General features: G+C 48.8%; 1 protein-coding gene across 5 annotated transcripts in view; it reads left to right on the top strand.

Moving 5' to 3' along the window:
* The first annotated feature begins 1,810 nt into the window (after window positions 1-1,810).
* The window catches only part of SH2B2 (SH2B adaptor protein 2), a 47,502-nt gene continuing 35,429 nt past the window's right edge, over window positions 1,811-13,883 (top strand). For 2 of the 5 annotated variants that reach the window (XM_019545415.1, XM_019545419.1), the window contains exons 1-2: window positions 8,621-8,784; window positions 8,931-9,818. In XM_019545415.1, the coding sequence (XP_019400960.1) occupies window positions 8,958-9,818 (861 nt within the window). In that variant the 5' untranslated portion in view covers window positions 8,621-8,784; window positions 8,931-8,957. Of the gene's footprint in view, window positions 2,139-7,482; window positions 7,748-8,620; window positions 8,785-8,930; window positions 9,819-13,883 lie in introns of those variants that run through there. The other 3 variants (XM_019545416.1, XM_019545417.1, XM_019545418.1) reach the window with 3 other exon arrangements.

Below are 13,883 nucleotides of genomic sequence, written 5' to 3'. Positions count from 1 at the left end.
AGATGAGCACCTTTTTGGAAGGGAGCTTGTCTGGAGAAGGGGGGGTCGGCAAAAGAACTCCTCTTCTCCAAAGAGAGAGAACCCATACCTTGGGAAGCCTTCAGCCACCCCACGTGGATGAAAGAGCCCTCAAACTGCGTCGCTCCTGAGGAACCCCAACCACATGAAGCAGCCCTTTTGGGGGTGATAAGGGTCAGTGGGTAAAGACCAGACAGAGCCAGGCGGTTGGTCTGTGAGCTGACTAGAGTTGGAGCACAGGAAGGAGGAGGCAACTTGCTGTCTTGGGCAGTCTTCTCTTTGCATCCCCGCCCCCTTCAGTTTGATGAGATGTCTCTGCTTCTCATTCCCCTGAGCTATAAGGCAGGATGTCTCCCTCCTTCTCTTTGCTGCTTAGTCTCTTCCTTCACATCATTCAGTGCAGTTATTCATTAGGCAGAACCTGTTTTTTCCCAGTCACTGCTAGGGAGTGGTGCTGCTTCTCACGACGGTCTTGCGGATGCAAGGGTTTTAATCAGTGCCCCACTTCCTTTCCCTCCTTGTTTCTCAGATACTGATTCTCCAGAATGAGCTCTTTTTGCTTAAGGCCCTTCAGTTTAGTTTAAACCTCCAAACTGGGCTAGAACAGTGCAGAAAGGCAGACCCTCCTTAAGGATGGCACCAGAGTTCAAAGTAGTGCTTTCTGTGGAAACTTTCTTCCAACCACCTGTGCTGTGCAACAGGCTGCTCCTTGGCAAGGGGGTTAAAGATTTGTCCAATTCATACCCCTCTCTGCCCTATTCCCAGAGGATACGAGTGATATGAGTCCGGTAGAGCCCCAGTTAATCTCGTTACGAGATTTAGCTATAGTTTTAGCTGTATCAGTTCATGCTTTTAGTCCTGTAGGGCCCTGGTTCAATTCTTGAGTTCAGTCAGAATGGCAGCTCTTGCACTGGCAGCGCACGAAGAGGCTTTTACCACTAGCACATTGGTAGGCACCTAGGGTAGAGATCTAGCCATTTTAGTGGGGGCAGGGGGGAAAGGGAAGGGAAGGATGAAAACATTATACAGACTGAATATCGGGAAGATGCTTCCTAGTGGTGACAGGTGGATTTTGGCTTTCCAAAATGTGGTGTAGGAGATCCACTAACTGAACTGGAAGGTTTCTTCCGTCCACAGATGTTGGGATCCTCATAACTATCCATCTGACTGCCTGACTAGCTGTTGGAGAAGTAATGGTCAATGATACTCCCTTCATCTTGGGGGTCCCTAGAGCTTGGATGATCTGGGCAGGCTCTCATGGACAGCAAGCAGCAGCTATGTCCCTCATTGTACTTGAAGCACAGTGGGTATTTTTCCTTTTGCAGTATCCTGACCACTCAGTGATCTGTTCCATGGATCTGAAGCCAGACAAGTGACTGGCTTCATCAAACAAACAGGCCATCATTTGTCAAATAGACCTGTCCTTGAGTGTGAGCCATGGGATGGCTGACCTAAAGAGTGGGTTAGATACTGGATAAAGCTCCTTTTATTGTGAAGGTGGAGGGAGAGAGGGAAGTGGGAAGAGGTCTCTGTTTGACAGCTGGATCTACCTGATGGAGAATCAGCCTGACAGGGAGTAGTTCAGCTGTCAGCCTTATTCAGTGCCATTGATGGAGGGGAAAAAGATAAAGCGGGGAGCTCTGTTACGGCACCAGATAAGACGCTGGAGAGTCCTGGCTCTGGACTCTGCACAGGGTGGGCAGCAGATGAGGAGGTAAAGGGGGAATGCAGGTTAAAATTCCACCTGTCATAATGTATGTATGTATGTATGTATCTGCTAACAAGATGTTCAAAGATCAGCCCGTATACAATAGGGAGAGCCAGGCCTCTTTTGACATCAATTCGGGATATTTTCCCCAAATGATACTGATTCGATAGATGAGAGGTGACAGAAATACCAGTTGGGGATTTCCTAGGCTGATGTCAGAATCCTGGCAGCTAGTACCAAAGGCCACAGGAGCATTGTGGTGGGGTGGCTGGGTCAGAGGAGAAAATAGTACTGTTTAAAAACTGGTGCTACCTTATCTGAGCTTTCCCTGTGATGTGTCCTTCCAGGGTAGTCTTTGGCTCACATGTGAATAAGACCCATAAAGAACTCGGCCACATGACCATGTCACACGGTAAGTGAGGCAGGATCAGTAAATCCTGAAGGCAAATCACCTTCGGAACATCCAGACAGGGACTCCTTAGTGGTTTTATGTGAAATCAATAATGCTTTTGCATGCTCATAATTGTAAAATAAATACAATTTATGGCTTCTGACAAGGTGGCGTTTCCCAGGGTATGAGGCAGAAACGGAATAAGCCAAAACAATAAACTAGTATCTTGGGAGTCAGGTGGCCCTTGACTTTTTTTTTCCTTCTGCCCCTTCCTGCAAGCATGACTGCCTGAAGATTAGACTATGGGGATGAAGTTTTCAAAGGCTCTTATGAGCTGAGTATGTTAGTGAATTAGGTCCCTAATTTTCTTGGACACTTTTTTGGAAGTTTCTTTCAAGAATCGAGTTAAAATAACTTCTTAGTGAGAAAGTACAGGGTCTCCAACTTCCTGTTTCCTCTTAAGAAAAAGCCCCTGAATCTCTTTGAGGACCCAGATGCATGCAATCCAATACTGGTAGCTCCCCTTGACAGGCAGGTGTAAATATTCTCTTATGTGATTATTCATGATGAGACCATTGATCTTTAATAAAATCTACCCAGTGCCAGGTGTTTTCTGGAGTTTGGAATGACATCAGTAATTTTAGCATACAAACAAGCAACCCTTGCATTGTGACAGGACCTTACTGGAGTATAGCATTTCTTTTTCTTTCCAGTTGCATCAAACAGACCATCCTTGTAATAGATACGTTAAGGGAAACCTAATCTCGCTCTCATTTAATATAAAGTGTATCTTTCTCTTCCTGTTTGCCCAACATCTTGCAGCCCATCCAAAGGAAGGGTGAGAGTGGGGAAGTATAATTTACCATCAAATGAGCAGTTGCTGAAATTGTTCCATCAGCTCCCATGCACCAATCTCTCTCTCGTGTTGATGTATATGCCATGATTTCTGTAGCTAGCCTCTCTTCTCCGCTCTTAGCAGTTGTCTGGGCAGCTAATTGTCTAGAAAATTTAAGAACTTCCTGTTTGGAAAATCTGGCTCCTGTTGGGCTCATTGCCATGCAGCAGCTCTGCAGTAGTCAAGGTGAGATCAAATGGGGAGGCTCTCTCTCTGTCCAGCTCCATGCCTCCAGAGACCCCATCACACATCCAGTACCACCATCTGCACAACCTGATGTCATGTTAGCAAATGCTGCTGAGGGGCCATGGACACGCTGGGTTGTGGAGATGGCATTTACCTTTAGTTCTGCTTCTAGGCCCTAGTGGCATGGTCTGGTCAGGGCAGCTCAATCCTGACAGGCATTTGGTAAAGATATCAGGGGTGAGCATCAGGGGCTAGGTGAGAAACTGTTCACCAAAGTGCCCCAGGGGAAACCAGGAGCAATGGTCATAAACTCCTAGAAAAAGGTTTTGGACTGGACATAAGAAAAACTTCATGGTTCGTGTGACCAGACTCTGGAATAGACTCCCAGCAGGGGTGATGCAGGCACCTACCCTGGAGATCTTTTTTAAAAAGAGACTGGATGCGCACCTTGCTGTGGTTATTTGACCCCAATTGTCTTTCCTGCCCAGAGCAGGGGGGCTGGACCCAGTGATCTCACAAAGTCCCTTCTAGTCCTAAACTTCTGTGAATCCCAGCAGCAGAAGCATCTGCCTGTTTTGTGAATAAATGGAGGATATCTTTTTTTTTCTTCTAAGAAAAACCTGGTCCTAAAATGGAACACTTTATTCTTTACCCCCACTTGCTCCCATTCTGTGCATCAGATCCCAGAAAGGAGGTGGTGTAGCTGCATTAAAATGAGCCTTCTGAGTGCTAGTACACTCACCTGAAACGAAGAGCCTAACCAAAGCTGGGTATCCCTTTAGTGTCACTCTGAAGTGGCTGTAGTTCTTCATTTTTGGGAAAAAGTATGTGCTGAGTAGGAGCATGGAATAAAGATACCAACGGAGGCCTGTTTTTAGATGGACTGCTACTGAGAGGCACCATTCCTCTAGCTCTGCAGACAGGAGCCCTATGTTATCAGGGCATCTCCTTGCCATGCTGTAGATAAGGTTACACATAATCCTTTAAACTTTTTTCCTGTGTGACACTTATCTCTCTGGCAGGGGGGGGGGGGTTTATAACAGAGACAATTAAAGACACTATTGTATTTATTGCTTCCTGAAAAAGGTATTTCTGCTGACATCCTTTGCTTATGCCCACCCTCTGTGGGAAGCTGTTACTGTTCTGAGTGGAACTTCTTCCAACTTAGTCAGCAGCTCTGAGGAGTCGATGCACTTTCCTACAATCAATGCTGAGTTTTTAGCCAGCCCCACTCACTCTACCATTAGGCATAACTATCTACTGTAAAACCTCTCCTCTAAAACGGGTTGTAGCACTAGACTGAGTGAAGAATTAATAGCCTCAGTACATGTTTATTAGAGGCCTCTGAAGTGGCTGTTCTGGAGTTGCGGGTAGGGGAGCATTGGCTTCAGGGCCTTCCAGCTAGCTGCAACTCATTCTGCAGTTGGTGAAGTTCCTGAGATGCAAGTCTCCCATTCCTCATCGTGGATTTAAAAATAGAAACAGAATGGCTTTGCCTGAGCAATGGTTTTCAGGGAAATGTGACAACTTTATAGAACAAAATCCTTCAGAGAGGAAGCAACTGGTACGGTGCCTTGCATCGGGAGAGCTTGGAGCGCTTCGCAGATGGGCATAAACTGGACTTCCTTATCAGCTCCCCCCCGCCTCCCCCCCCCATCCCTCAGTGAGATGAATGACTGTCCATCCACGTCAGTCGGGGAGTAATTGAGTGACTTCCTCTGAGGACCTGTTGAGTTGGGGGGCAAAGCCGAATGAATGGTGCTTTGCTATAAGTATATCTTGCCCACTGGTACAGCACAGATGACACGTTGCAAAGTTTCTCCAGCCCTGCCTCACCCCTGCAGCTCTTTGGCATGGAGGGCCCTCTTCTGGGAAGCAAGGTTCTTTAGTTGCTGCCAGTGGAGGGGATGATGCTCAGTGTTTATGTAGGATGTTGAAGACTCTTCTAGGAATATGAGCTCACCAAACTCCCTCCCTCTTCTGCCTCTTGCTGATTTTTACTGAGGTACATTTAGTTCACCTGCAGGATGTGTGGTGTGTGTTTTTTGTTTGTTTGTTTTGTGTTCGTTTGGTGTGTTTTTTGTTTTTGTTTGTTTTTTTTTATGCCATAGGATTTATTGTTTATATTACAGTAATCCCTATAGCAAAAGACCATCTGCCCCAAAGACCTTGCAGCTTAAACGGCAGAGAAACAGGTGAAGTAGCTTGCTTGAGCTGCTCCAGCTGGCTGTGTTGCAAGGAGGCATTGAACCTGGCACTTTGGTGTCTCAGCCCCCTGCCTGGACCATGATATCTGCCTTCTTCCCGGGATGGTCTTTGTCAGCTGGATACAAAACTGCTGTCCCCACACCCTGACTAATGAGCCAGTCCTGCTGTTGCTCAGCAATGAGCTCTGTGCTTTTGTGAAGATTTGCAGTGTGTAAGTGTGGATCCCAAGCTGACAGCCAGCAGTGAGCAGCCTGCTAGGCAGGAGCATCTCAGCTGAGCAAAACTGTTTGCGTGTCTGCTACCTCCAAAAATGAGCAGTGATGTCTCGAACTGGGCCAAGGAAATAAATAATTCGGCCCTCAGCAGGTTGATGCAACTCATTCAAGAGTACATGGAATATTTTGATAATCTACCTGGCAGCTGAACTGAGGTCCTATTGACTCTTTCCCTTGTTCTTCCCTCTGCATGGTGGTAGCTTCTTTCCTGTGGGTGGAAGGAGTGTTACTGTGGAATAATGCCCAGCTGCTTTGGTCTCTAATGCATGTTCTGTAAATGAATGCAACCTTGTGCAGGGCTCTGCCCTCCTTTTCCTAGTGCAGAACACTTCATATTCAAGAAGGACCCCTATCTTCCACCCCCAAACCCAGCATTGCTGAGCTATCAAATGAAGCTGGTCTGTTGGCAGCTCTGGGGACTAGAGTCTGAGTCTTCAGGCTAATTGCTTCTTGGCTTTTGTTTCCAACTCTGCAGCCAGGAGACCTCTGGACACGACCTTCTCCCCCATCTCTGAGCTTCTGTTTTCCCATCTAAACAATGGGCACCATGAAACAATCAACTTTTAAATAGGGCCCCCCAAAGTTTAATATATAGCAAAAAAAATGTGAGCCCCTGATACAGAATTGAAAAGTGTGAAAGGCTGAATGTTTCCCTGACTGCCCATTCATTCTCTTGAGGTCAAGATTCCTGTATAAATTGAAGGTCTGCACACACTCCACTTAACCTTACATGGATGACTGTTTATGGGTAGGGAGACTTGCAAATCTGATTTGTTGTGGAACAGGGTTTATGCCAAAAGAGCCTCTCCCTTTACCTTGGACATTAAAATCTGCCTTTATATTGCTGGCAGTCTAATGGAGGCCACATATGCACAGCTATGGAGCAGCTAACACACCTGCAGAGAAGGCGCCATGCCAGTTGCAGTACTTTAAAGCAGTTTCTACGCAAATGTGTGTGTACCCTTTCTCCCCTCCACTTGGCCACAAGTTACAGCTGTTATGTGGGATGTTGCTCTGCTGCAGATCCTGCTAATGAAGAACCGGAAGAGAGCCTGTGGTATAATGAAAATGAATTCTCTGACTGCTGCTTGCAGTGCCAGAGCAGCACTTAACCCTGACTCCTCTAACTGGGAGGTGGCTAACTATCCTCTAAGACCAGCATTCATTCCTTGCTAGCATTTCTACACTGGAAACAGTGGCTGGATGCAGTCTCCTGCCCCAAATTTGCCTTTAGGTGGGTTAGACCAAATATTTTTAGGCTCCCTGTCTTCAGCTTGAGGCAGGAAGTAACTTCAAAATCTATCTAGTCCTGCCCCTTTGCTATTGTGAGGGCTCTGTGAACCCTGTATTCCCTATTGGGCCTCATTGCAGTTCCCATGTGACACTGACTGTCCTTGACACCGTTCATCCCTCCTATCAATAATGATCAACATCAGCCTCCCTTGCCCTTCCCCCTCATCCCCTGGCTGGATTGGTTTTCCAGCGTAGCATTAATATCTATGAATTCCTGCTGCGCTGACCGTAACTGAGAACTGTGGATTCATGAGCTCTGGAAAAGGCCATGAGTTTAAAGCCAGATTCTCTGCTTGGGCCTCTGCCTTCTTTCAGTGGCAGGTGCAGGGCACGTTTGGAATTGGGTAGTTTACCTGTAACCACAGAGATGGAGGGATAGGTGACTTGCCCAAATTTGTGTAGAGAATGTGGGAGAACCCAGCAGTCCTGACTCCGGGCCCGAGAGCTAATCTTCTGTACCATCTCAGCAGGGGGGAGCACAAGGTTGCATTAGCAGCTCTGCTAATCCTTGCATAAACTTGGAAGTCCATCCCAAAATATATCCCTTCTCTCCTTTCATCTCATAGACTACATCACAGAGGTTTCTGCCTCTCTTCTTGCTGCATCAGCTTGAAAGGTTACCTCCGGTCACAGAAGAAGCCTGACACTCAATAGCTCCTATTTCCACTGTACACTTGATCACTGCAGGGCATTTTGAAAGAACCCTTCATTGGTGATGGGAAGTGGCCACTCTCATTTTTGCTGTCCATCTCTGAAGAAGACTGATGTGAAAGGTGCTAAAAGATGTGTGGGAGGGGCCAAATGACTATAACATAGGGGGGAGCAAAAAAAATGGCCCGCGGGCCAGATCAGGTGTGCTGAGGATATTTTATCCAACCCGCAGCTGGTCCCTCAGTCCCACCTGGCCCAGGCGCAGGGGGCATCCCAGGTCGTGGCATGTGTGACTGGTCCTGCCACCCCCTGGCGCACAGTGGGGCTCATGCGGTGTGGTGACCAGACTCCATTTCCTGGCAGCCCCAGTGGTGGTGGCTCCTTCTGGCTGCTGCCATTGGACCCAGCCCCGCTGCCTGGGCACCCCCACCTATCCACCCCAAACCCCGTGCTGAGGGCAGGACCTGCGCAGGTGTCTGGGATGGGGCCATGGGCCAGCGGGAGCAAGAGAGATGAGTGGGTGGGACCAGGGAGACCCTAGGATCTTGAAGCACTGGCAGCTTGGGGCCAGGCAGAGCCATGGTCCACTGCCTGCATGGCCCTGCGGTGGGCGCCGGTTCCACAGGCAGGGGCATGTGGGGAGCAAATTATAGTTCGGCCCCACCACAAGATCCTGGCCCGGGTCCCATAGCCCTGGCAGCTGGGGGACCTCCCCTATGATGGAGCACAGACTGCTACAGGAGTCCCTTGCAGTTTGCTTTGATTGGCGGAAGGGGGGCACAGCTGTTTCCGGTCTTTTCAATGCTTAGCGAGGTGTTCAAATCTGTGTAAAATGCTGAGACTGGGAGTGAAATTCAGAAGGCACAGGCTTGTATGGGTGGTGTGAAGTTCACCTCACCAACTCCAGCATCAGCATGGTACCTGCATGAAAGGGTCAGGGGCTGAAAGCAAAAGCGGGGGGAGTCGTGCACATACTGACTGGGGCTTCCCTTGTCATCCGAATAGGGTTTTGTCTTCCATAGTCCACTCTGACTCTGTAGCAGATGCCATCACTATTTGAGAGACTGAAGTGAGGTGACCATCAGGGGAGAAATATGGTTGTACTATCCATAGGTTTACATGTTCTTTGTACACTGTGGCCTGCTGTAGGGACTTAAGGGTGAGTTTGTTTTCCTCACCGATTTCCCCTGTCCTGGGTAATTCTGCAGTGCCCTGTGCATGCATGTGTGCACCGCAGGCACATGTGCATGCTTTGAGTCCCGTATATGAACTCTCACTGACCTTCTTTTCTACTTGCCTCCGCAGTTTGCTGGTAGGTGGAATGGGACAGTCATGAATGGTGATGCCCTCTGCCAGGAATCTTCCTCCCAGCTTCCTGACTGGAGGGAATTCTGCGAGCTCCATGCCCAGGCGGCTGCCGTGGACTTTGCTCAGAAGTTCTGCCAGTTCCTGAAGGAGAATCCCCACTACGACACCCCAGGGGCTGAGACCTCCTTTTCCCACCACTTTGCTGCCAATTTCTTGGACGTCTTCAGCTTGGAGGTCAGCAGGGTATTTGTGTCCGACTCCCCGACCAAATACAACATCGTGCCCTTTGTGGGGCTGCAGAACTGCCACATGCCTTACGGGAGAGACATCATACAGAGGAAAGAGGAGACCTCCACAGAATCCTTGGACAGCATGGACAACCCAGTCAGCTCCAGCAGGTATCTGAGCCAGTCGCAGCAGGCTCAGGCACACAAAGTTTCTTCCTATGGCCACTCTCGCAGCTCAGAGGATGTGTCTGTACATGCCACCTCCAAGCCAAAGTTCAAGAAAGGCTTCTCCTTGAGGAACATGAGCTTGTGTGTGGTGGATGGTATGAAGGAGATGTGGCACAGGAAGTCTTCTCCAGAGCCAGGCATAGAGGCTACACAGAGTAGCAGGAGGTCAGACAGAGAGCACTGCCCTTCTGGGAACAAGGAGCATAACGACACCAGGGAGAGATGGACGCACAAGCTGCGGCTGTCGAAGGTGCAATCTTCCAAGGTGGAATTGGTGGACATTCAGAGGGAGGGCACCCTCCGCTACATGGTTGCAGATGACACGAACTGCGTGGGTAGCTCTCAGTGGCAGAAGTGCCGGTTGATGCTAAGGAAAGCGGTGAAGATGGAGGGGGAGAGGTTCTTGCTGGAGTTTTACGTACCTCCAAAGGTAAGTCCTCAAAGGTTCATTAGGAAGACTCTTCCTATCCATCCTAATTGGCTTGATCATACCTGCTTAGTCTGCAGCATGCAACTTTATAGCGGTAATGCTTCTTGCCCCACAGACCCTTAGTGATATGTCTCCAGGCTGCACTTCATTAGAGTGCCACATGGCTGAATCAGTTTTTCAGCTTTCTGCTGGGGTGGTATGATGCTGACAGGTTTTTCTCCTTCATTGTTTCAGCTGGTCTATTTTAAGCCTCTGCCTCCAGGTCCTAAATGACCCAGCAGGGTGAAGCATAATTCAGTGTTTATGTTTATTTTTTTTGCGCCTGACTCTTGTCTAAGTTTTTTGACACTCTGTGCCACTGCCAGTTGACTCCCTGAAGCCAACACTTCCAGCTCGCTATCATCTTCAAGGTTTTGAGCTAAGTTTTAAACAGTCACCAGTGTTTCCTCCTGAGTGGAAGATCTACCTTGGAGCTAGTTCTTACCTCCATGCTGGTGGGATGGTGGCCCCATGCTTAGAGCATTACCCTGGCACTTGAGACCTGGGGATTTGTTTCCTTCTCTATCACAGGCTCTTTATCTGAGTTTGGGGAAGTCGCTTCACAATTGGGATTCATTTTCTCCATTTGTACCTGGGAACTAGAAGCAGTCTCTTACCTCCCGGGAGGACAATTACAGTGAATGAGAGGCTAAAGATAATGAGGGGGCATGTACCAGAGCAAGCAAGGGAACCCGAGACCCTTCCCTTCCCTTCCCTGTTGCTGTAGAAAGGGGCAATATTGTGTTACTGTCTGCTCAGGCTGGCTGCAGGTCACAGTGTGAGGGCCTGAAGTCACAAGCTCTGGCACTACACAGATGAATGGCTCTCTAGGAGCTGTTAACCTGCGACAGACAGATCCCTCCTCTAGCCCCAGGTAACAATTCATTTCTGCTGATTAAATGTTAGTTCACAGAAGCTGATATTGAGTCCCCACATCTCTCTGCCCATTAGCTGTGAGGCTAATGAGAATTTTATTGGGTGCCGCTCACAGAACCACTTGTCAGCAAGCCGGTGAATGGCGAGGGATGTAAAATTAGCTCGTGAGGGCTTTGAGCTGTTCTGCGCTCTCAGTCCATTAGCAATATCGCTCATGTATTTTGAGATGGGGTCTGCAGAGGGTCTGGGGCATCTCTACCTGGCCTCACCCAGGGGGTTTCCAAGATGTAAAGGCAGGGTGTGGCTTCAGTGCCTCCTGGCTCTGATGTTTAACCTCCCTTCTTGAAACTCAGGATAAGGAAGAACTAAGTGTCCCTCCTGCACTTTGTCCCTCCTGTCCTAAGGACAGTGGATTTCTACTAGATATGAGCTAAGATCCTATTAGGGCTTTTTCCCTCCTATCAGGTCCTGGGTCTTCATTTCCAGCACCAGTTCAGGGCCCACTGAAATCTCTCAGTAACTGTCCAGTCTTGTGAGCCTTTAGTCATTCTGGACTAAGGTCTCACAAGATCAGAAACTTGTGAGATTGATGGTGTTGAGCTTGCCTGCTCCCCTTGATCTGGCTTCAGATACCTAGGCCAACCTAACTGTTATCCAGATCTGGAAACCATTTCCTTAGCCTGTCCCTAATTTCAGCTTAACTTGTGCTGTCTTTTGACAATGAACTTGCTTATAGTTTGATTATTACATGTAGTCAGTAGTATCACGAGGTTGTGAAAATAGGGGAATAGAACAGAATTCATCATTATTAGGGCTGTGCGAAGCTTCGGGTGCTAATTGGATTCAGAGGAGATTTGGCCCGATTCAGTGGCTGAATCTCCGAACTGAATCGGGGGACCAATTTAAAGGTCTGAATCAATGCCAAAGGTTTGGAGAGTTTTGATTCAGGCTGCAGCAGAGCTGGTAAGTACTAGGGGCGGGGGAGGGGACCATGGGGGGACCCCTGCCAGCCACCCTGATGCCCCCCTGACCTCCACCTGCTTCCCTAGTCCCCCCCCCCATTGCTGCCCCTGCCCACCCCAGCTCAGTACTTAGAAAGCCCTGGTGCTCACTGGGTACTGTTGGGTGGGGGGCGATGCCCACTGCCCCATACTGCATGGGGGGCTCTGTACGAGCCTCACTGTGGGTGCCCTGCCTGCCAGGGCTCTGGCCCTTTAAGGAAAAAGAAAAAGCCGAGAAAAGCCCCAGGGATTCTCTGCTCCTGGTGCAGCCTCAAGGCTTCGGGGGCTTGTGCAGAGCCCCCCATGTGGCAGGGGGCAGTGGGGATCACCCCCAGTCAGCAGGAGCAGTGAGTCCCAGGATTTCTTCAGGTTTTTTTTTCTTAAAGGGCTGGAGCTGGCCTGTGTGGGGCACCCGTGAAGGGAGCGGGGCGGGATGGGCTCATGCAGCACCTGCTGAGCCGGGGCTTTTTTTCCCCAAGTGCTGGGAGCTGGGGCAGGTGGGGCAGCCATTGGGAGAGGGGCGGGGAATGGGCCTGGCCTGGCTGATTTGGAGATTTGGCTGCTGTTGAATCTCCAAATCAGATTTGGCCAAATCGAATCAGGACAGTGATTCGAATCACTGCATCGAATCACTGTACCACTAATCAGCTGAATCCGAATCCAAAGTGAATACTAGCCGCTTCGCACAGGCCTAATTGTTATGCCCTATGGTATAACAATGCTAGTCTGTGTCTCTGAGATGGCGCTCAAACATTTTACCTAAGAAATCTTGCAGTTTAGATGAAATGGAGCCCAGGCCACACAAACCTGCCTTAATTTAGCAAAGTAGGACACAGTCTCCTTGGCCAATTTTAGTGTTATCACCCTGAAAAGATGGTTCATACACCTGGCTAGCAGTAGCCTTTGCCCCGGGAGACTCCTAAGAATCATATAGCTCAGGTAGGTGGTGATAACAACATACATGGTATGCTCTTTGCCCTCACTTCCCCAAGCAGCGGTAAGTCGAGACCCTAGTACAGTGGCAAAAGACTCTATCCTGTTGGAAGTGTTATCTTGCATATGACAGCCAAAGCTACAAAAAATCCTAGGACAATGTTTACAGCAATAATAATACTGCCTCCAGAGTCCTAGGCAAACCCAAGCCTGCCTGCCTAAGTGGTATGGGACTTTTTAGCTTAACTAAAAGTATTAATCCCTTCTTTTGCAAAAGCGTTGTGGAATGTCCCTGTGTGCTGTTAAGTGGCCCCTGTGCTTTGCTCCAGCAGTGGTTGCATACAGAGGTGAATGAGGTGGTTTTTGTATAGCAGTGAGCAAGTCTATGAAGTACTGTGGTATCTCCTGGGATGAACAGAGCTAAAGAAATGTAAGATGGCTATACTTTGTCACCCCTGGTCTTACACTCCTCTGACATTTTAAACCTTCTGCTTAAATCTCAGTCAGCAGTTAGTCTACATATGGACCAGCAGTTCTGTATACAATTTGATTTGTTTCCTGTTTTTTATAGTTATGGATTTAAAAAAAACAAAAAAGAATTTTACTGTCTCTCACAATCACCAGCCCATTCTACTCCTTAAGGCCAGGGATAGACGTTATGCTTTTCACTAGTATAAGTGATCAGAAACCTGTAACCCATAACAGACTGATTTAAAAATGGCAGAAACCAGGCTAAGATTTGCCCCCCACCCCACCGAAGGGTGAATGTATGTTCAGTTTGCTACTGATCTAAGGTGCAGCTCCCTGCTGTAACTGAGAACGCTGTGCAGGAAGTGTTCTGAGTTGCAGCGATCCCCAGGACCAAACAGAAGTTCACTGTTGGGTCCAGGGAGAGGGAATCTAGCTGCTTGCTCCAGCCTGCAGCCAAGTTCCCATAGCAGTGGCCCCTCCTCTCTCCCAGCCTGTCCCTGTTCCAGAATGGGAGGGGGGAAAGGGAGCTGAGGAAGCTAGATCCAGGGGTTCCCCAGCTGGCGTGGAAGGGTGGAGTGGGTGTATTGGAGCCTTCCCACCCCCAGACCAACTCCTTCTGCTCCCTTTCTCCCCCTCCTATTCTGAAAACAGCTCAAGGCTGGCAGGCAGCACAGACAGAAGTTACAGAAGTTTGTAATGTGTTTATCTGACCCCTTGTGCATGGGCAAGTGGTGCCTCTTGAGTT

The sequence above is a fragment of the Crocodylus porosus genome, unplaced genomic scaffold (assembly GCF_001723895.1).
Source record: "Crocodylus porosus isolate Cpor-Errol unplaced genomic scaffold, CroPor_comp1, whole genome shotgun sequence".
NCBI classification, from domain to species: Eukaryota; Metazoa; Chordata; order Crocodylia; family Crocodylidae; genus Crocodylus; species Crocodylus porosus.
Note: the sequence above shows the minus strand (reverse complement) of the source record. Positions and strands in the feature narration are given on the sequence as shown.